We start from the raw sequence: 23,500 nt of genomic DNA, 5'->3' as shown, positions 1-23,500 counted from the left end.
TTACACCCCATACTATGGTTCTGCAATATTCTTACGTCCACACCCAATTGGTGCAGTGTATGATTCAATTTCCCCCCACCCAAAGACCTGGATAGTCTTTAGATATCCGATATGTAATGTTTTACATCATCATTATCAAATGAGTCTCCTCGCTCAGACAAGAAGGCCTCCTTATATCAGCAACTAAAATCAAGGTCATAAAAAAGGATGGGGAGTGTCATTGACTTGCCCTTAGTTGGGCGAGGCACAGTGAACCTGACCAAACATGTTGGTTTGCTTTTCTCTGTTTTCCAAAGGAGATTATAACAGTGACTAGAATGCAAAGAAAGGCAGTGCTCTTTATACAGCTTGAGTTGTGGTTCACCTTAGCACAATGGCTCTTTTCCTGTTTATTGCAAAGAAACAGATGCATCATTGTTATTTTATTGTTTGAGAGTCCTTTGATAATTCCCGGCATTTCCTGCACAAACAACCTCTCCTCTATGATGTTACAGCGGAGGCTCGCGATAGGATTTTTACATTTATTTTTTAGCAAAGGCAAAGTAATTCCCATGCATCTCAAGTCTTCTGCTGGAACAGACCACAATCCTCCTACGTAACCCCCCCCCCCCCCCCCCCGCCAGCAGTTGGTTCATTCCATATTAAAAGGAACAACATATCAATCTGCAGTTAGCTGATAATCCCCCTCTGACTTCCTCATTAGCTTGGTCTCTCCCTAGCTTCCTAGCTCACTCTCTCTCTTCCCCTCGATTAAACAACTTCTCCTCAAGGATGTAAACTGTAAATGCAAAGTGAGCTTCCGTGGATCGAACACACAACACATGACGACAATAATACATTCTTACAGCAGTTGAAGGCACACTGCCCACAAACCCCAAACTCCCCTCTCCTCCTCTCTCTCCCTCTTTTCCCAGAATGCACTGGTGTCTGAGCAGGCTGAGCTGTGCTATAAAAAGTGGAGGAGGGGGAGAGAGAGCTGCCGTGCAGCAGGGACACTGCTCAGACACACACAGGATCCAGACACACACACTTGTGGACAGAGCCGCAACGTTACAGAGGTCAGTACAGAGGACAGACAGCCACACAATGGCAGTGGTGCAGAGGAATAAAAAGCGCAGGAAGCGGGGCTTGGAGGATAATTGTGCCGCAGGAACACAGAGAGGGGCTTGTGAGGGAATAGTGGGCAGGGCTGCTTGACTGGCGGGAGAGAGCGTGGCACTGTGAAGTACCGCTTGACCCTAGCTGCCACTGCTTCTTTGATGCGATGCAATGCATTTAAAGGTTATGGAAGGCTGAGGAAAAGGGTAGCTCAGACACTTAGCATTGTCCTCATTCTGCTATGGTGTAAGAATGTCATAGCCAAATGAAGTGTGTGTCATACTATGTGTGAGTGGACTAGACCATGCCTGGACTGCATGCACAGTAGGAGATCAAAAGAACAGGCTTGGCTGTTTTTACAAAAAAAAAATCATCCTTCATTGTCCATGGCAGAACCAACGTGCTGCTATGCCTGTCCGGTTGGTCATTTCCACCAACCCACTGTAATGTTATTTGCAATATGCCTGTGTTTACAGCATGCTGCATTGATGCGGGGTGATGTATGTCTTTTTATGCTATTGGTTCTTCTTAGTTAATGGTGAAGATCCAAACCAGAAAAGCCCTACCGCCTGGAAGTCACACACCACACAGCTGTAGTACACATCCTTCTCTCCCTTTCTCCCCAACCATATCTCTGTAAAAACCATAGAATATCTTAACTCAGACTGGGCTGATGATGTCAAAAGTTCTCCTGCTTTCCCTTAAAGGGATATCACCACTATTAAAGGAGCAGTACCACAAGAGGACCACATACAATACAGTACATCAACTGCTTTGCATAAGAGAGCTGTGGACACTGCAGTTGTAATGACAGATTATGTGCTTATTGTTAAATACTCTATGCTACACTTACATTGGCTTTACCAGCTAAGCAAGTGCAATCCAGCCTTCCATGTGCTTTCTGCTAATGGTTGACATGGTATCTGGGAACAGCTGCAGAGAGGACAGACAGGGTCTTTTAATAGCTAAACTGCATGACTGGGGACACCAATAACACACGCTGGGGAAAGAGAGAGGTGCATTGGATATACACAGACTTGAGATAGGGGCGAGTGGGTTAGCAGATGCTTCTTGGTACAGGTTTTACACACGTGGCTTACATGAGGAAACTGAATGGGTTGATTCTGGAGCATTCAGATGACGCTGCCCTTGGTGCTGAAACGTTATTGTCTGTGGAATAATGTTGTATTCATTGAAAGAAGTCTTTCTTTCGTGCGTTCTTGATGTCCTTTATCCTGGAGTAAGGAAAGTGTTTCGGGATGTGGGCGAACAGACATTGAAAGCCAGTATGATGGTTTTGCGACCAGGCTAGAATGGATGGCGGACAGCGCGTCAGAGAAAAAATGTCTAAGTTTCCAAAGGGACTCACATTTAAACCATAAAAAGGAATACTCTAAGGTACCTTTGGAACTCTACAGCTAACAGACATTGACACACGCAACCCTGCCTCAATAATAACAGTGGATAGGCCATAGAAATGGCATGGGCACTGGAATAGTCCTATTTTACACAGCTAACACCCAGTAAGCAAAATTACATTGAAAATACAGTCTTTTCCAGACTTTACCATCAGGTGCCTAGTGGTTAGAGCACTGGGCATTGGGCCAGTAACCGAAAGGTTGCTAGATCGAATCCCCGAGCTGACAAGGTAAAAATCAGTTGTTCTGCCCCTGAACAAGGCAGTTGACCCACCCTTCCTAGGCCGTCATTGTGAAAAAATAATGTGTTCTTAACTGACTTGCCTAGTTAAAAAAAAAAAAATTTAAAGAAAAAAAAAGAGATGAATGAAAGGTGAAAAGATGTCATTTCCAGACGTCAAATAATACATTTTTGGGGGATGTTGAAAATACATATTTTCCAGCTGTTGAAATCAGGTGCATTTTAGGTGCTGAATGAAAGGTGAAAATATGTATCTTCCCAATGTTGAAAATACATATTTTTCAGTCATTGATTCTATGGCCAAATTTCAACTGCACATACACTCTCAATGAAGTAAGCATTATATCAAAATAACAATTTCAAAGCATTTGCTGAATTATAAGGACATCTGTCAATGGAAATAAATACATTAGGCCCTAATCTATGGATTTCACATGACTGGGCAGGGCACAGCCATGGGTGGGCCTGGGAGGGCATAGGCCAATCAGAATGAGTTTTTCCCCACAAAGGGGCTTTATTACAGACAGAAATATACTGCTCAGCACCCCCTTCTCTCCCCCTTTGACGGTCCCGCAGGTGAAGAAGCCGGATGTTGAGGTTCTGGGCTGGTGTGGTTACACTTGCTCTTTGGTTGTGAGGGTGGTTGGACATACTGCCAAATTCTCTAAAATGGCGTTGGAGGTGGTTTTTGGTAGAGAAATTAACATTCAATTCTCTGGCAACAGCTCTGATGGACATTCCTGCAGTCAGCATGCCAATTGCACGCTCCCTCAAAACTTGAGACATCTGTGGCATTGTGTTGTGACAAAACTGCACATTTTTGAGTGGCCTTTTGTCTTCAGCACAAGGTGCACCTGTGTAATGATCATGCTGTTTAATCAGTTTCTTGATATGCCACACCTGTCAGGTAGATGGATTATCTTGCCTTATCTATATTTGTCCCAAATACAATGCCTTTAGTTTTAGAAATATTTAGGACTAATTTATTCCTTGCCTCCCACTCTGAAACTAATTGCAACTCTTTGTTATCTGTTGCAGTCATTTCAGTCGCTGTAGTAGCTGACAAGTATAGTGTTGAGTCATCCACATACATAGACACACTGGCTTTACTCAAAGCCAGTGGCATGTCATTAGTGAAGATTGAAAAAGGAATGGGCCTAGACAGTTGCCCTGGGAAATTCATGATTCTACCTGGATTATGTTGGAGAGGCTTCCATTAAAGAACACCCTCTGTGTTCTGTCAGACAGGTAACTCTTTATCCTCAATATAGCAGGGGATGTAAAGCCATAACACATTTTTCCAGCTGCAGATTATGATCGATAATGCCAAAAGCCGTACTGAAGTCTAACAAAACAGTCCCCACAATCTTTTTATCATCAATCTATTTCAGCCAATTATCAGTCATTTGTGTAGGTGCTGTGCTTGTTGAATGTCCTTCCCTATTTAATGAACGATGGAGCCGAGTTAGCCTTTTTTCCCAAATGTTTATTTAAGGTGCTCCAAGGCTTTTTACTATCATTCTTTATGTCATTTATCTTTGTTTCATAGTGTAGTTTCTTTTTCTTTTTATTCAGTTTAGTCACATAATTTCTCAACTTGCAATACGTTTGCCAATCGGTTGTGCAGCCAGACTTATTTGCCATTCTTTTTGCGTCATCCATCTCAACCATACATTTTTTAAATTCCTCATCAACCCACAGGGATTGAACCGTTTTTACAGTCATTTTCTTAGTGGGTGCATGCTTATTAGTAACTGGAATGAGCAATTTCATAAATGTGTCAAGTGCAGTGTCTGTTTGCTACTCATTACACACCACGGACCAACAAATATTTTTAACATCAAAACCATAGGAATCACTACAAAACGTATTGTATGCCCTCTTATACACTATATTAGGCCCAGCCTTTGGAACTTTGGTTTCCCTAGATATGGCTACTATATTGTGATCACTACATCCGGGGGATCTGGGAGTACAGTGAGTACAGTGTAGTTTAATTCAGTAGAGTACATTAGAGTAAAGTAGGGTGCAATACAGTACACTATACTTTACTATACTGTAATATAGTGTACTCTGCTGTAATGTACTGTGAGGCACTGCCCAAACGTGCAAAACATAGATATCTATGATTGCTTCAGATTTGGTCCGGTCTGGATTGTACCAAATCTGAACCATGTCTATGTTTGGGCCAAATACAGTCAGGACCGGACCAGAAATCAACATCCTTGGACATTGAAATCAAAGCTGGCCTGGACTGCACCAAAGAAAGACTAAAAAAAGACGGCCGGTCTGGACAGGACAAAAAAGACATACAAAAGAGTGGCCATTGGGAAATGGTTAGTGTAAAAAACATAACAGTCAACGTAATGGTCAATGTAAGGGTCAACATAGTGCTCTGTACCACAATATAGCACACGTTACACCTCATGTCAAGATAACCATACTTCATGATATAATAATAATTTGGTGGGTGCTTGTATTTGTCCTATTTCACACATGAATTATACGCATGTGTGAATTGGAAATGTGTTTTTTGCATATCCAAACTCCACTTGAGACATCCTCGGAGAGTGGGGTCATGGCCAGGGTCTGCCATGATTAACGGGCGGTAACCCCAGCTGCTTGGGCAGTGCCCGGTCCTCTCCTGATTGGAGGAGGTGTGTGTTTGGCATGCCAAGGAGACTGCACAGCCTAGTGAAGGCACTATAATAGGCCAGGGTGGGTGTCCCAAAGGGGCACAGAGCTGACTCAGATGCCTGGGTGACATTTACAAAGGACACGGAGTCAAGAGCTCTACATAAAACCTGCCGACCTGGACCTGGACTAGTGAGTCTTCAGAAAAACCAAGGTAGAGTAGGGCAGCAGGATGGTGAAGAGGTTCAGTGAAACTCTACCACTTCTTTCTTTCTCCTCTGTTAGTGGGGTGAAATAATCCTATCAAGCCCTGGCTGCCATATTGAAACACTTTTCCAATGGTGAAATGTACAGTATACTTGAGCCTGTCTGTGGAACATGTCTGAGCTGTGGCTTTTTTTTATGGTGGATTATAAACAAATCACAAAGAAAATTAAAGAACATCTACGCTTAGCAACTTAAGATGCTACTAGTCACCTGCCTACCCGTGTCTTTGGCAGTGTCACTGCAACATGAATCATAGGATATTTAAAACCAGAAATGCCCTTAGTGTGTTGTTGGTAACCTGTGAGTTTATGCACTGAAAATGATTACCATGACACGAGCAAACATTCTACTCAGTCCCTAATGAACCTAATATTCTGAGAGATTTCCCCTTAGATAAGCCAGCTGCAGTCAAAATTGTCTATATTGTAAAAATTCACCTTAATTTAAGGTTAAGGTTAGGCATTAGAGTTAGCAGTGTGGTTAAGGTTAGGGTTAAGGTCAGGTTTAAAATAAGATTGTATGACTTTGTGGCTGTGCCAGCTAGTGACCACTCTGCAGAGTTTCCTCCAGAACAGCTACTCTTCCTGGGGTCCAAAAAGACTATGGTAACCTAATCTTTTTACATTTACATTTGAGTCACTTAGCAGACGGTCTCTTATCCAGAGCGACTTACAGGAGCAATTAGGGTTAAGTGCTTTGCTCAAGGGCACAGACAGATTTTTTACCTAGTTGGCTCTGCGATTCAAACTAGTGACCTTTCAGTTACTGGCCCAACAATCTTAACCTAACGAATGCAGACTTCTTACTTTCTCGCTGGCTTATTGTAGGGTCAGCTTATTGTAGGGTCAGACACATTGAGTTTTTCACTTATCCCTCAACAACTGATTGAAAAGCACCCTCCCTACCGCCGCCTTTGTTTCAGCCAGCAATGACTGATTCATTGTCAGCTCATGTCAGACCTTTTCATTTATTCCACAACAATTTATACAGGATCAGCTTTCTCTCCAACTTTTTATACAGTTGTTTCAGGCATCATTCAAAATAACCACAAGGCTAGGCTTCACCCTCATCACATGACCCAGGCGGGCAGCCACTTGAGCTGGGAGATCTGTTTACACATGCCATCCTGACGCACCCAGAAATTATTCTCCCTCTTCCTCCCTCCCTCTGGCACTTAGGAAGGCCGGAAGAAAATGCACAGGGAACAGTAAGGCTGTTATTTTATTTGGTAAAATTACTGCAATCAGAAATATTCAGATTCCATTCCGTCATCCAGTTTTTGCACAGGGATGGTACTATGCTCTGGTCGTGATTTTTTTGGGGGTGTTAAGGAACATCAGGTTCTGCTATAATTTCTGGTTGAGTGTTGTAACCGGCTGCTGAGTGATCAGATACTGTACTGTTACTCTCATTGATTCTGTCCATTTTGAGATATGTGGAAGTAATGCTTTTGACTTTACTTGATGCTGCATTCTAATGATTCCCTTCTGTGGACTGGGTTTATTGTTCCTAAGTTAAGTTGCATTCAAGTTACATAATATACAAATGGTATTGTGTTTGTTCTGAGGAAACTTTATTCTCACAAATTATAAGAAGGTAACAGTTTCAGGCGGTAGTGGTTTAGACATTTCCTCTTTTGCTTGGACATCAACTGTCTTAATGTCAAAACTGATTAAGAGTATAGGCTTTACTGCATTACTATGAGAATTTATTCAGATTGCGAAATTTAATTTGCTGTAATTCTTTTGACATGGATAAGTAAGTATACTAACACAGCATTCACCCAAAATCAATTGCTTTGGAGGACACAACAATATTTAAAAAACTAAAGCTACTGACTGATATTACTGTCTTTGATTCTCTTTGAAATATGAAAATGAGACTGCATCTATTTGCATGGAGTCAAATGCAGGCTAAGAAGTGGTCCTAGCTCTGAATGTACAAGTTAACTTCTGTTTTTTCTGTCTTCTATTTCAGTTAAAAGGAATAACCCTTGTAGATCAAGATGGCAGGTAATTATGACAAATGAAAAATATGTTGGTCTCCTTTAACATAAAACTTTTCTCATGGGGGAAGTACTTGTGTTCTAAGCAATGCTTTATATATACACTAGATGACTCGAATGGGGTGCTGTGTGGAAGCAAATGCGTCTCCATCTTGACACTCCCCCACATTGTAGAAAATATTTGGAAAACTATAGAAATGCATTTATTAATGTCTTCATTCCTCCTTGTAATGGTTTTTCTATTAGACAGCTTAATACATACATTTTAATTATATTGTGAGCTAAACATAATAAAATGAAAAAAAAAAAAAAAACATTCTTAAAGTATCATTTTTTGAAATTACTAATGTTACTGTCCCCAGTACAATAACAAATACTTAAATTTACGTAATTTTGTCCATTCATTCCTATGAAGGAAATCACCTACTGGGGAGTGCCAATATGGCCGACCGGTGGCTTCAAAGCCTCTCAATGGCCAATGCATAGCAAGGCAATCCTGTGTATTTACATCATTGGTCCTAAGTGTGTGCTTAGGCTATGGTGACCTCTTCTGGTTATTTACAATATTGCCACAGCTGAAAGGAACATACTGTACTGTACCTTCATAGTCAGCACAACACTCAAATGGGAAAATACATTATATGAGTTTGTAGCTATACATTATATTGTTGTTTATTATTAGATGAAGGAACATTCAAAAAGAAAGGGATTTCTTATCTACTTCTTATATCTACTACTTATCAGTGAATGATTCAGTGCCTTCAGAAAGTATTCAGACCCCTTGACTTATTCCACATTTTGTTGTGTTAGAGCCTGAATTCAAAATGGATTAAACAGATTTTTGTTCTCACCCATCTACACACAATATTCCATAATGACAAAGTAAAAACCTGTTTTAAGAAAATACTGAAAATTTATTGAAAATGAAATACAGAAATATTTCGTTTACACAAGTATTCACACCTTTTTGCTATGACACTCCAAATTGAGCTCAGGTGCATCCAATTTCCTTTGATTGTCCTTAAGAAGTCACTACAACTTGATTTGAGTCCACCTGTGGCCAATTTGATTGTTTGGATACGATTTAGAAAGAAACACACATCTGTCTCTATAAGGCCCCATAGTTGACAGTGCATGTCAGAGTAGAAACTATACCATGAAGTTCAAGGAATTGTCTGTAGATCTCTGAGAATTGAGATGAAGCATAAGTATAAAACCATTTCTAGAGTCTTGAAAGTTTCAATTTCCCATCATTGGGAATATGGAACTTCCCAGACTCTGCCTAGAGGTGGCCGTCCGACCAAACTGAGCAACCGGGCAAGAAGGACCTTGGTCAGGGATGTGACCAAGAACCCAATGACAGTACAGAGTTTATTGGCTGAGATGGGAGAACCTGCCAGAAGGACAACAGTCTCTACACCACTTAACCACAGCACTCGGGTTTACAGCACTTGGGTTTATGGGAGAGTGGCTAGACGGAAGCCACTCCTGAGAAAAGGCACATGACAGCATGCCTGGAGTTTGCAAAAAGGCACGTGAAAGACTGAGATCTTAAGGCAATAGATTCTGTTGTCTGATGAGACAAAAATGTAACTATTTGGCCTGAATGCAAAGCGCTATGTCTGGAAAAAACCAGGCACAGCTCATCACCCTTCTAACACCATCCCTACCGTGAAGCATGATGGTGGCAGCATCATGCTATGGGGATGCTTTTCAGCAGTAGGGAATGGGAGACTGGTATGTACAGAGGGAGCAATGAATGGAGCCAAATACAGGCAAATCCTTGATGAGAACCTGCTCCAGAGTGCAAACAACTTTAGACTGGGGTGAAGATTTACAGTCCAACAGGACAATGACCCCGAGTATACAGCCAAAGCAACGCTGGAATGGCTTCAGAACAAGAATGTGAAAGTATTTTAGTGGCCAAGCCGAAGCCCAGACTTAAATCCCATTGAAAATCTGTGGCAAGACTTGAAGAGTGCTGTTCACTGCCGCACCCCATCTTATTTAACAGAGGTTGAAAAAATCTGCTAGGAAGAATGGCAGAAAATCCCCAAATCCAGATGTGCAAAGCTGATACAGATTTACCCAAGACGACTCAAAGCTGTAATCGCCGCCAAAGGTGCTTGTACAAAGTGTTGACTCAGGGGTGTAAATACTTACGTAAATGAGATCTGTTTTTCATTTTCAAACTTTGCCATTATGGGGTATTGTGTGTAGATAGGTGAGATTTTTATTTATTTAATCCATTATGAATTCAGGCTGTAACAACAAAAGGTTGAATAGGTCAAGTGGGTGAATACTTTCTGAAGGCACTTGAGAGATCGATAGGTTTACAGTGTTTTTGCTTGACTCTTATCCAATTCAGATGTACAAATCTCAAAAGCCTTTAATAAAAAGGTACAGTACTTTTGGATTCCCTAGTGACTCAAACACTGCATATTCTCATGTGGAATAACTCAGACCATTATGCATAAACACCCCAAATTGCTACAAAATGTGTGACTACAGTGACTTTGGCTAATCTTAGCCCAGTGCTACTGTAGCTAGGGTCCATTTTCTATGTGTTCACAAAGCATTGTGAAGTGGTTGGCGAAGGTTGCCAAGGTAACTCCATTGTATATAAGTCCAAGAAGGCAGAGAGGTTCCATGTCAAGATGGGTTGCTCATTCAGCTGCTCCAACTCAGCAAGCTGCTCCAGACAAATTGTCCGTTCTGATGATGGTTTGTTACACTCCCACAAAAACTTTTAGTCAACTTGGTTTACTGTCAGCAACCTGCAGGTTTAACCAGTAATCATCTGAAGTTGTTTCTAGAACTACCAGCTATGTTTCTCTGTTGCCTCTGTTCCTTTTAGACAAAATCAAGAACGCCAAGATCATCTTCGTTGTAGGTGAGTGAAATATAATATATCATCTTATTTTCTTATTTTAAAATCAACACTATCAGGCAACAAAGCACAACATGTAGGCATATGCACATTCTACATCTGATATAAGGTGAAGTCAACACTTCTCTTGAAAGAATACACTAAAGTATAAAGTAAATATACACAACAGCCCTGTGTCATAAACCAACCACCACTAAGGTTATGGCTAGATGGGATTCACCAACCAACCAACACTAACCCCTGTCCTCCTTGTATGTGTCCCCTAGGTGGGCCTGGCTCTGGTAAGGGCACCCAGTGTGAGAAGGTGGTGGCCAAGTATGGCTACACCCACCTGTCTTCTGGGGACCTGCTGCGTGCTGAGGTAGCATCCGGCTCCGAGAGGGGCAAGACCCTCCAGGCCATCATGCAGAAGGGAGAGCTCGTACCCCTGGTGAGTGGCTGGGACAGTGCACACAGTCATCCCTAAAGCAGTTACTATGTAATAACATGCTAACAATGTTGTTACTACAGTAAATATAGTCTAACTACACAGGTTTAAGGTATACTGTACCGTTTGTGCTGAATTCCTTGCAATAAGTATGAATAAATCAGGTTAACATTCATTTTAAATCGGATATTGTGTTCACCAAGAGTTGGAACCGGTTCAGCGATCAGAACCAAAAACAGGAAAATAATTACATTATTTGAGGAACAGAACCAATACCGAAAACAAAAGTGATCTATACTGTTCCGGAACAGATTGTTATTTTAAAAGCATGGGTACCGGTTAATAATGTTCCTTTATGTTCCGGGCATTTTTTTCCCAGTCAAAACGAAGTGCTTATGCAAAGCCCTCACTCTGTCACTCAGGCAGACAGGCAGACTTATTCCAGCGTCTGCCTGTCAGCTGGAAATCTTTGCCAGTCGGTGTGTGTGTGTGTGTAGGTTAACTTCCCCTCCTCTCTGAAGCATAAGTTACTGTAGCCTACTGATGATGTTAGAAGCGTAATTCAAACATTTGGGAGTGATGTTTAATTAGTGGAGAATGGATTAACTTTTTCAATGCTAGTTAAGAATACTATAGTTTTCACCTTTCACATTGGATTTATTAACCACAAAAAGGTAAGACGTGTTTTAAATTCTTGTGTAAGATTGTTAGCTAGCTAACGTTTGCTCTGGTCCAACGTTAAACCAACTGGGAAGTGAAAGACATTCAAAGTTCTTCCATAGAAGCCACTCCTCCGTAGGTATAATTCTGTGTGCCTAATTCAATATAATGCAAGTCATAACAAGATGCCCAGCACTTCAAGGCAAGCTTCCTCCATCCTCTCTCGCTCTCTCCTCACCCTCAAAATGTCAGTTGCATCTCGTGCTCTACACTGTGACTAGCAGCATAGTGTGTGTGTTTATCTTTCATTATGATATTATGAAACCATGCTGCTACGGCAAAATACAATTTGCTCTTAACAACTTTCCTATATAGATTAAATCGCTTACCCGCTCAACAGCAAGCTGCTCCATCCGCACTGATTGGTGAAGTAATTTAATGTCGAGCTAAATGTAAAAACAATATATATTTCAGAGGTTAAAAAGGAACAGAAAGGAATGATATAAACTGGTACTTTTTTTTGGTTAGAACCATAACTTTATTTTGCTGGTCTGAACAGTGGAACGGAACAACAACAAAAAAGATGGTTCTGTTTGGAAAATAATTTTGGTTCCAACACCTGGTGATCACAAGTTACTTTATGTCACTTCTCGACACAGAAGTGAAATTGTTCCAACATCTTTCTATGAAGGTGCTTGTGTTTCATGTCAATAAATAGTACATGTGCCCCCCCCCAGGACACAGTCTTGGATATGATCAAGGACGCCATGATTGCTAAGGCCGACGTGTCCAAGGGCTTCCTCATCGACGGCTATCCCCGTGAGGTCAAGCAGGGCGAGGAGTTCGAGAAGAAAGTAAGACGAGAAAGGAACATGGATTCACATTCAGAAAATTCATACTTTAACATTGCTGGGCAATTAGGTTGCAGCAGTGCAAAAAAACACAGAATGCAAGTAGGGAAACCTATCCATTGTTAAGGTGTCCCGTCCTTTCAAAAATCACCAAAAGCTCAACATCTCTCAATTTCCAACAGTTCTTCTCTCAAAATATATTTTTCTTTAGCACATCACCTCCCAGTTAAAATGACTAGATCATTTCAACAACCTTTTTAAAGTTGTCCTGACCATTATGTTTGTCTTCTCACAGATCGGAGCCCCCTGCCTGCTGCTGTACATTGACGCCAAGGGTGAGACCATGGTCAAGAGGCTGATGAAGCGCGGTGAGACCAGCGGTCGCGCTGATGACAATGAGGAGACCATCAAGAAGCGCTTGGACCTGTACTACAAAGCCACTGAGCCAGTCATCGCCTTCTACACCAGTCGCGGCATTGTCAGGAAGGTAAGACTGGTGCCACTAGTTATAGGCTACGGTCAATGCTTGAATCCACAGGAGGTTGATGGCACCTTAATTGGGGAAAGCGGGCTTGTGGTAATGGCTGGAGCGGAAGGAGTGTTTAATGCCATTCGTTCCGTTCCAGCCATTATTATGAGCCGTCCTCCCCTCAGCAGCCTCCACTGGTTGAATCCCAACATCAGATGAGAGAGAGACAGAGAGCGAGAGAGTGTCATAGAACAGTGTAAGATAAACAGTTCTGCTCTTTTAAAAATAAATAAGTGCATTGTGACAATACACCCAAGTGTCTCACCTCGCAGCTCTTGTAAACTCTGAAAATTCGACTCTCTCTCTCTCAAAATCCTTATCATTTTACAATGATGATGCCACCGACATTACAATCTCATTTCATGCCTTTCTCTCTCATTCTCCTCAGATTGACTCTGAGCTGCCCGTGGATGAAGTCTTCGGACACGTTGCCAAAGCTATCGATGAACTGAAGTAAAACGCAAACATGACTGGATATGAATTTGTTTTGGTCATATTTTTCTAAATGTCAATTTTATGCCGAAAGAAGCTCAAATCTGCTCAGTCACCTCCCACTGGGCACACACTGGTTGAATCAATGTTGTTTCAACGTCATTTCAATTAAATTAAGTTGAACCAGCGTGGAATAGACATTGATTGGATGTCTGTGCCTAGTTGGCTTGGTAATAATGAAAGGCCAATAAGGAACAGCGCTTCCTTAATTCAACACTGTAGTCTCCTGTTTCAGTCCACAAACCACAACAGACACCCATATATGGCAATTCTCTCTCTCTCTCTCTCTCTCTCTCTCTCTCTCTCTCTCTCTCTCTCTCTCTCTCTCTCTCTCTCTCTCTCTCTCTCTCTCTCTCTCTATCTCTCTCTCTCTCTCTCTCTTTCTCTCTCTCTCTCTGTTATGGTTAGTGCTGATTTCAGCTCTAGGTTATTACAGGAGGGATCTCTCAACACTTTCCCAGACTATACATGTACAATGCTTGCCTGGGGTGGCTCTGGGCTGCACTCTCTGTGCATGGCGACATGACTCCTTTATGGCTGGTGCTAAACGCCATGCAGTGACAGACATGGCAGCCGGCCATTACATCATGCAGGATATAGTATAGTTTTCACACAGCAGGAATAGAGTACAATAGTAACCAACCATTGTAAAAGAAAATGCAGTATGCCTATGTTCATATTAATTTCACTGTCTAACACTTCATGATATGTTTCATTACATCACATAACAGATAAACGGTGTCATATGTGAACAGCTACAGAATAGTATGCATAACATAAAAGCTATCCTTAAGATTTAAAGAAATAAGCACTACGATTGTAATTTTTACATGGTACTATTTGCAGGTGCCTATTTGAAAATGTCACAATGTCTATCATCATGTGATGTTACTATAGTAGGAGAGTGCACACCAGAAGCGCACCGCCCTTTGATCTGCTGCCGGCATTCATGTGCTTTTAGCCCAACAGGCCGCCAGATGGTGCTATTATTCCTTATGTCGTTTGTCATCTGACGGCCTGTTGGGCTAATGTGTTTAGTACAGGAGATTTGTTTTCCTTCCTGAAGTAAGTAAATATTATTTAGCAGTTGTAATCTGTTGCTGGAAAACTATACCATAGAATATGGATGAACTAATTCAATCTCCTCGAGAGGTAAATTCTTACTTTTGCAGTGGCTAACCTAACCCAATAATATACTCCTTATAGTCCAAGGACCTTACATGTTCTGTTTAGAGGCGAATTGGCTCTGGCAGCCAAAACAGCCAAACACTCCATGTGAAACGATTCTCTTACATATTATATCAAAATTATTTCACAAATGCAAAATATACACTTACTATACACTGTTTTAACACAGTTGCAGGCGACAGTATTTTTCAGTGACAACACATTTGTGGCTTCCGTTTTCCATTTACATACAGGTGTTGGGAGACGCAAATAGCTAATTAGCACAGGTACGCCTCTGTCTTCCGTAAACAAGTGCTGTATCATATGTTTCCAAAACTACCGCAAGCGATGCGTTTTAACGATCAGAACGAGCGTCGTGGTCTTAACAAAAATTCCCAGGCCAGAAGATACTATCGTCAATAGGCACTAAAGGTAAGTTGGTTATCGTCTAATGGGTTATGGATTACCTAGTTAAACATTCCTGCTAGACACTTTAGCTCAGGTGAGATTGCAATTGTTCATAAATGTGTGCAAAACAACCTGCTTTCCAAACGTGGATATTTGGTCGTGTCTTTTGACCATTTATTAGCAGCATCTATAAAAACGTAACAAGATTCCATACTGGCAGATGTAATTACCGATAGGTCCATATCATAGATCCCAGTGACCCAGCATATAGTACTTTAGTGTAAAATTTGTGAAATTTAGTCAGACAAACTATAGACAACACAACACACATAAGTAGGCCAATTGCTTATACAGTCTGTCTGATTTACAAACGATTTGAAGACAATACTGCACTCTAGTGGGCAAAAACTTGATGATCAAAGCTATTGTCGCATATCCCAGTGTGAATGCAGTGAGATTAGTTGGTAGAGCATGGCGCTTGTAACGCCAGAGTTGTGGGTTTGATTCCCACGGGGGACCAGTATGAGAAAATGTATGCACTCACTACCGTAAGTCGCTTTGGATAAGAGTGTCTGCTAAATGACTAAAATGTAAAATGTGTTGCAGGTGCTTCATGTTTTTGGTTTAACTGACCTGGAAGACCAGATGTGTTTAATTTAAGCAATTACAGGGCCTCCCGAGTGGCGTAGCGGTCTAAGGCGTCACTACAGACCCGGGTTCAATCCCAGGCTTTATCACAACCGGCCATGATCGGGAGTCCCATAGGGCGGTGCACAATTGTCCCAATGTCATCCGGGTTCGGGGAAGGTTTTACTTGGCTCATCGCGCTCTAGCGACTCCTTGTGGCGGGTGGGGGGCATGCAGGCTGACAGTTGTTGTCATTTGAACGGCGTTTCCTCAAACACATTGGTGCGGCTGGCTTCCGGGTTAATCGGGCGGGTGTTTGAAGTGCGGTTTGGAGGGTCATGTTTCGGGGGATGCATGACTCGACCTTCGACCCCGTTGGGGAGTTTCAGCGATGAGACAAGATCGAAAAAGGGGGTAATTTTTTACAATTATTTAGGCAATCACTGAACTGATCAATTAGCTCAGTTGGTCAGGTGTGGTCCCTAGTTGTAACAAAATCCTACAGTACCTGCAGCTCTCCAGGAACAGGGTTGTCTACCCCTGGCATATAACATTAAAAAAACATGCTGTCATAAAATGAAGCAGCTCTTTCAGAAACCATGAAGCATAGTTTCAAGATAGAGTCATACATAAAAACTATCCCTGAAACATCCCAACTTTACCCGGTCAATAACAACCTTTTCAAAATCCATGCATGGCCTCACTTTACTAAAAGTGCTGAAGGTGGTTATTTTACAACAAAAACAGGGTCAAGGTGAGTGAGCATGTAGACACAACAGGATGTAGAGACATTGCTACACCAGTACATCCAGTGTGTTATTGGAACTCCCCACCTTGTGTACCTCACATCTCACACACAGCCCTCAGTAGGCTCACAAACACTTTCTAGCAGGTATCCGGGCTATCCTCCAAGGAGCGCTCTACTCACGACTCCACGGCTACACTGGAAGGGGGATGAGAAAGAGGAAAGGAGCTTCTTAGGGACAGGATGTGTCCATTGGAAAGCTAATTAGAAAAGGCGTCAGTAAGCACTTTTATGCAGTCAGCAGGAATGTTAAGAATGTCACGACTGTACCTAGTTTGAAGGTAGGGGTAACAATAAGAGAGAACAAGGGAGGGGGTGATGGCATGTGTGTGTGTGCCATCACATGTTAAGATACCAAAATGGGCCAGTTCAATCAGCCTTTCACATAGTAGCCTATATTACAGAAAACATATACGACAGAAAAAGTGTCAGATTGATTTGAGCCGTAATTAACACGTAATTCCTTTCACCAGCCATCATACAAATCAGCGGAGGCTGGTGGAGTGAGAAATGGGGAGGATAGACAAATGCTTGATAGGCCTACGTCACAGGAGGTTGGTGGCACCTTAATTGGGGAGGACGGGTTTGTGGTAATGACTGGAGCGGAATAGGTGGAATGGTATCAAATACATCGAACACATGGTATGGTGCCATTCCATTCGCCCCGTTCAAGCCATTATTATGAGCCGTCCTCCCCTCAGCAACCTCCACTGGCCTACACATACACTTGCAGCCTTAGGCCAATACTATGAATCAAAGAAAACCCAACGAGGGCCTCCATGATTTAACAAATGCACTGTATGACCTCCAGCTCCTGTCTTGCCAATCTCCCACGTCATGTTTCAAAGCCCTTTGCTAACACACTGCCTTGACCCAGAACCCACGAGAGCCATAAGGAAACCTGTGAGCTGGCGCATGGACACTTTCACAAACGTCCCCCTCAGACTGACGTGCTGCTGGCCGGCGACATGGAAACTCGTGGCACCGCGCTGAAACCCGTGTCGACCTGCTGGACCAGCGATGACAGACGATGACCACAGAGCGGCAGATTGTTTCCTGTTATTGAAGGACTACAGAGAAATAACCCCCCCCCCCAGTGGCCCACTGTGGATAGAAGGGAAGTGTCGCTCACAGCTTATAGAGGAGACACCCCCTAAATGCTGAGGTGTACGTGCAGACTGTCTGGTGTGCATGGGACGTTGCTGTGCTAGGCTTGTGGGTGCTTATCTATCTAGCTGTCTGTGATGAATGGCCAATGTACTGTGGTCCTCCTGTGTCTACTTACATGTAGAGGGGTGTCCACAACAAGCTGAGCTTGTGTGCATGTTGTATTTAACACCTTAGGGATGAATTGGAACGCCGACTGCGAGTCAGGCCTAATCACCCAATATCAGTGCCCGACCTCACTAATGCTCTTATGGCTGAATGGAAGCAAGTCTGAGCAGCAATGTTCCAACATCTAGTGAAAAGCCTTCCCAGAAGAGTGGAGGCTGTTATAGCAGCAAAAGGGAGACCGAGACCGACTCCCTATTAATGTCCATGATTTTGGAATGAGATGTTCGACGAGCAGGTGTCCACATACTTTTGGTCATGTAGTGTATGTGTAAATTCGGAATATGATTATTCCTCAATGTGTTTTGTAGCCATTACATGTTTGCTATAGTACCAGTCCTGTGAAAAAATGGACTATAGGATTTTGTGTTTGCTATGTAGCCTACAAAAACACTTGCTTCATGATTCCAGATCATGACTCGTTTATACTATGGAAAATGTATACATTTCAGATTGTTGACACCAGACTTACAGGGGAGATACCTAAGATAACATTCTTGACTACATGACTCCAGGGAAGAACAAAAAACATTCATGTATCACATAACTCAAATCCTGTTAGATGGTGTTGAGGTCAGGGCTCTGTGCAGGCCAGTCAAGTTCTTCCACACCGATCTCGACAAACAATTTCTGTATGGACCTCGCTTTGTGCAAGGGGGCATTGTAATGCTGAATCAGGAAAGGTCCTTCCCCAAAATGTTGCCACTAAGCTGGAACTAAAAGGCTGAGCCCGAACCATTAAAAACAGCCCCAGACCATTATGCCTCCTCCACCAAAGTTTAGAGTTGTCAGTATGCATTGGGGTAGGTAGCATTCTCCTGGCATCCGCCAAACACAGATTTGTCCGTCGGACTGCCAGATGGTTAAGCGTGATTCATCACTCCAGAGAATGCGTTTCCACTGCTACAGAGTCCAATGGCGGCAAGATTTAGACCACTCCAGCCGATGTTTGGCATTGCGCATTTCCATGAAGCTCCCAACGAACAGTTATTGTGCTGATGTTGCTTCCATAGGCAGTTTGGAACTCATTAGTGAGTGTTGCAACCGAGGACCGATGATTTTTGCCCACTACGCGCTTCAGCATTTGGCGGCACCGTTCTGTGAACTTGTGTGGCCTACTACTTCGCGGCTGACCCATTGTTGCTCCTAGATGTTTCCAATTAACAATAACAGTACTTACAGTTGACCGGGATAGCTCTAGCAGGGCAGAAATTTGACAAACTGACTTGTTGGAAAGGTGGCATCCTATGATGGTGCCATGTTGAAAGTCATTGAGCTATTCAGTAACGCCATGCGTCTGCCAATGTTTGTCTATGGAGATTGCATGACTGTGTGCTCAATTTTATACATCTGTCAGCAACAGGTGTGGCTGAAATAGCAGAATCCACTAATTTGAAGGAGTGTCCACATACTTTTGTATGTACTGTATAGTGTACCATTTATTTACTTCATGTATTTTTTATTTAACCTTTACATACCTAGGCAAGTCAGTTAAGAACAAATTCTTATTTACAATGACGGCCTACCAAAAGTCAAAAGGCCTCCTGCGGGGACGGGGGATTCAAAATATAGTACAAAACACACATCACGACAAGAGAGACACCACAACACTACATAAAGAGAGACCTAAGACAATAACATAGCATGGCAGCAACACCACATGACAACAACATGGTAGCAACACAACATGGTAGCAGCACAAAACATGGTACAAACATTATTGGCACAAAAGCAAGAAGGTAGAGACAACGATACATCACGCGAAGCAGCCACAACTGTCAGCAAGTGTCCATGATTGAGTCTTGAATGGAGAGAAAACTGTCTAGTTTGAGTGGTTTTTGCAGCTCGTTCCAGTACTTGTACTGCAGTGGAGGCTTCGAGGGGAGGACAGATCATAATAATGGCTGGAACAGAGTGAATGGAATTGCATCAAACACATGAAAAACACCTATTCCAGCAATTACCACAAGCCCATCCTCCCCAGTTAAGGTGCCACCAACCTCCTGTGCTGTACTGTTCAATTCTTATGTTTTCATTTAAAATATCCTAAATTAATTTAAAGGTTGCATGTATCACTTTTACAAACTTGTTCACCTGCATGCAGGCCAACAGTAGACAAAGTAATTAACACATTAATAAAAATTCTTATTCCAATTCAAATAAAATAAAATCAAATTGTATTTGTCACATACACATGGTTAGCAGATGTTAATGCGAGTGTAGCGAAATGCTTGTGCTTCTACTTCTGACCGTGCAGTAATATCTAACAAGTAATCTAACAATTTCACAACAACTACCTTATACACACAAGTGTAAAGGAATGAATAAGAATTTGTACATAAAAATACATGGATGAGCGATGGCCGAACGGCATAGGCAAGATGCAGTAGATGGTATAGAGTACAGTATATACATATGAGATGAGTAATGTAGGGTATGTAAACATTATACAAAGTGGCATTGTTTAAAGTGGCTAGTGATACATTTATTACATCCAATTTTTTGTTATTAAAGTGGCTAGAGATTTGAGTCAGTATGTTGGCAGCAGCCACTCAATGTTAGTGATGGCTGTTTAACAGTCTGATGGCCTTGAGATAGAAGCTGTTTTTCAGTCTCTCGGTCCCAGCTTTGATGCACCTGTACTGACCTCGCCTTCTGGATGATAGCGGGATGAACAGGCAGTGGCTCGGGTGGTTGTTGTCCTTGATGATCTTTTTGGCCTTTCTGTGACATCGGGTGGTGTAGGTGTCCTGGAGGCCAGGTAGTTTGCCCCCGGTGATGCGTTGTGCACACCTCACTACCCTCTGGAGAGCCTTACGGCGGTACCAGGCGGTGATACAGCCCGACAGGATGCTCTCGATTGTGCATCTGTAAAAGTTTGAATTTCCTCAGCCTCCTGAGGTTGAAGAGGCTTAATGACGAGTTTGGAGGGTACTATGGTATTAAATACTGAGCTGTAGTTGATGAACAGCATTCGTACATGGGTATTCCTCTTGTCCAGATAGGTTAGGGCAGTGTGCAGTGTGATTGTGATTGCGATTGCGTCGTCTGTGGACCTATTGGGGTGGTAAGCAAAATGGAGTGGGTCTAGGGTGTCAGGTAGGGTGGAGGTGATATGGTCCTTGACTAGTCTCTCAAAGCCCTTCATGATGACGGAAGTGAGTGCTACGGGGCGATAGTCATTTAGCTCAGCTACTTTAGCTTTCTTGGGAACAGGAACAATGGTGGCCCTCTTGAAGCATGTGGGAACAGCAGACTGGGATAAGGGTTGATTGAATATGTCCGTAAACACACCAGCCAGCTGGTCTGCGCATGCTCTGAGGACACAGCTGGGGATGCCGTCTGGGCCGGCAGCCTTGCAAGGGTTAACACTTTTAAATGTTTTACTCACGTTTTGGTAGCGGGCCGTGTTGGTGGCACTGTATTGTCCTCACAGCGAGCAAAGAAGTTGTTTAGTTTGTCTGGGAGCAAGACATCGTTGTCCGCGACGGGGCTTGTTTTCTTTTTGTAGTCCGTGATTGACTGTAGACCCTGCCACATACCTCTCGTGTCTGAGCCATTGAATTGCGACTCTACTTTGTCTCTATACTGACGCTTAGCTTGTTTGATTGCCTTGCGGAGGGAATAGCTACACTGTTTGTATTCGGTCATGTTTCCGGTCGCCTTTGCCCTGATTAAAAGCAGTGGTTCGCTCTTTCAGTTTTGGCGAATGCTGCCATCAATCCACGGTTTCTGGTTGGGGAAGGTTTTAATAGTCGCTGTGGGTACAACATCACCGATGCACTTGCTAATAAACTCGCTCACCGAATCAGCGTATTCATCAATGTTATTGTCGGACGCTATGCGGAACATATCCCAGTCCACGTGATCGAAACAATCTTGAAGCGTGGAATCCGATTGGTCGGACCAGCGTTGAACAAACCTGAGCACGGGTGTTTCCCTCGGTCCCTCCGAAAGGAAGTTAGAGTAACAATGATCCAGGGTTTTGCCAGCCCGGGTCGCGCATTCGATATGCTGATAAAATTTAGGGAGCCTTGTTTTCAGATTAGCCTTGTTAAAATCCCCCAGCTACAATAAATGCAGCCTCAGGATATGTGGTTTCCAGTTTACATAGAGTCCAATGAAGTTCTTTCAGGGCCGTCGATGTGTCTGCATGGGGGGGATATACATGACTGTGATTATAATCTAAGAGAATTCTCTTGGTGGATAATGCGGTCGGCATTTGATTGTAAGGAATTCTAGGTCAGGTGAAGAACAGGAGTTCCTGTATGTTGTTATGATCACGCCACGTCTCGTTAATCATAAGGCATGTTTCTTCTTACCAGAGAGATGTTTATTTCTGTCGGCGCGATGCGTGAAGAAACCAGGTGGCTGTAACGACTCTGATAACATATCCAGAGTGAGCCATGTTTCCGTGAAACAAAGAACGTTACAATCTCTGACGTCTCTCTGGAAGGCAACCCCTGCTCGGATTTCGTCTACCTTGTTGTCAAGAAACTGGACATTGGCGAGTAGTATACTTGGGAGCGGTGCGCGATGTGCCCGTCTACGGAGCCTGACCAGAAGACCAATCTGCCCCTTCTGCGGCGCCGTTGTTTAGGGTCGCCGGCTGGGATCCGATCCATTGTCCTGGGTGGTGGACCAAACAGAGGATCCGCTTCGGGAAAGTCATATTCCTGGTCGTAATGTTGGTAAGTTGATGTTGCTCTTATATCCAATAGTTCCTCTCGGCTGTATGTAATAAAACAATGTAAAAATAATACATAAAAAAACAAAATACTGCATAGTTTCCTAGGAACGCGAAGCGAGGCGGCCATCTCTGTCGGCTGTCTTGGCAACCACAATATCAAAATGTCTGCTCTTACTCCATAAATGGCACAGACATGTAAACATTGTTTTCATCAAGTCATTACCAGACCACTTCATAACTATAAATGTTCAATGCTCACACAGATGACAGTGATAGTCTTGTATTTCAGATATGTTTTTAATAAAGATCCTGTCATGTGTGATTCCAAGAAGGCTGCAGCTATTGTTGCAGTAGGATATAAAGAATGTGATTTATTTCAGCTTTTATTTCTTTCATCACATTCCCAGTGGGTCAGAAGTTTGCATACACTCAATTAGTATTTGGTAGCATTGCCTTTAAATTGTTTAACTTGGGTCAAACGTTTTGGGTAGCCTTCCACAAGCTTCCCACAATAAGTTGGGTGAATTTTGGCCCATTCCTCCTGACAGAGCAGGTGTAACTGAGTCAGGTTTGTAGGCCTCCTTGCTCGCACACACTTTTTCAGTTCTGCCCACAAATGTTCTATAGGATTGAGGTCAGGGCTTTGTGATGGCCACTCCAATACCTTGACTTTTTTGTCCTTAAGCCATTTTGCCACAACTTTGGAAGTATGCTTGGGGTCATTGTCCATTTGGAAGACCCATTTGCGACCAAGCTTTAACTTCCTGACTGATGTTATGAGATGTTGCTTCAATATATAATGTTTGTTCCTCATGATGCCATCGATTTTGTGAAGTGCACCAGTCCCTCCTGCAGCAAAGCACCCCCACAACATGATGCTGCCACCCCAGTGCTTCACGGTTGGGATGGTGTTCTTCGGCAAGCTTCCCCCTTTTTCCTCCAAACATAATGATGGTCAT

The 23,500-nt window shown here is 42.8% G+C and overlaps 1 protein-coding gene across 2 annotated transcripts; it reads left to right on the top strand.

Moving 5' to 3' along the window:
• The first annotated feature begins 685 nt into the window (after positions 1-685).
• Positions 686-13,639, top strand: LOC139552335 (adenylate kinase isoenzyme 1). 2 transcript variants are annotated; one of them, XM_071363961.1, is made up of 8 exons: positions 686-791; positions 915-1,058; positions 7,636-7,670; positions 10,521-10,556; positions 10,820-10,983; positions 12,378-12,494; positions 12,787-12,978; positions 13,409-13,639. In XM_071363961.1, the coding sequence occupies exons 3-8, from the start codon at positions 7,664-7,666 to the stop codon at positions 13,475-13,477; spliced, it is 585 nt and encodes a 194-aa protein (XP_071220062.1). In that variant the 5' UTR covers positions 686-791; positions 915-1,058; positions 7,636-7,663; the 3' UTR covers positions 13,478-13,639. The 2 variants fall into 2 exon arrangements, with proteins under 2 accessions (XP_071220062.1, XP_071220063.1); XM_071363962.1 differs by lacking the exons at positions 686-791; positions 915-1,058 and adding an exon at positions 6,734-6,865.
• Positions 13,640-23,500: the final 9,861 nt, after the last annotated feature.

Source organism: Salvelinus alpinus, chromosome 24 (assembly GCF_045679555.1).
Source record: "Salvelinus alpinus chromosome 24, SLU_Salpinus.1, whole genome shotgun sequence".
Taxonomy (NCBI): Eukaryota; Metazoa; Chordata; class Actinopteri; order Salmoniformes; family Salmonidae; genus Salvelinus; species Salvelinus alpinus.
The sequence above is the reverse complement of the archived record's forward strand: the minus strand, read 5'-3'. Positions and strand labels throughout refer to the sequence as shown.

What these genes read in the sequence shown, in the direction of transcription:
- LOC139552335 (XM_071363961.1), top strand. An exon ending in CAAGATCATCTTCGTTGTAG is followed by an intron (nt 10,557 to 10,819) that starts GTGAGTGAAATA and finishes TGTGTCCCCTAG; the next exon opens with GTGGGCCTGGCTCTGGTAAG. An exon ending in GCGAGGAGTTCGAGAAGAAA is followed by an intron (nt 12,495 to 12,786) that starts GTAAGACGAGAA and finishes GTCTTCTCACAG; the next exon opens with ATCGGAGCCCCCTGCCTGCT.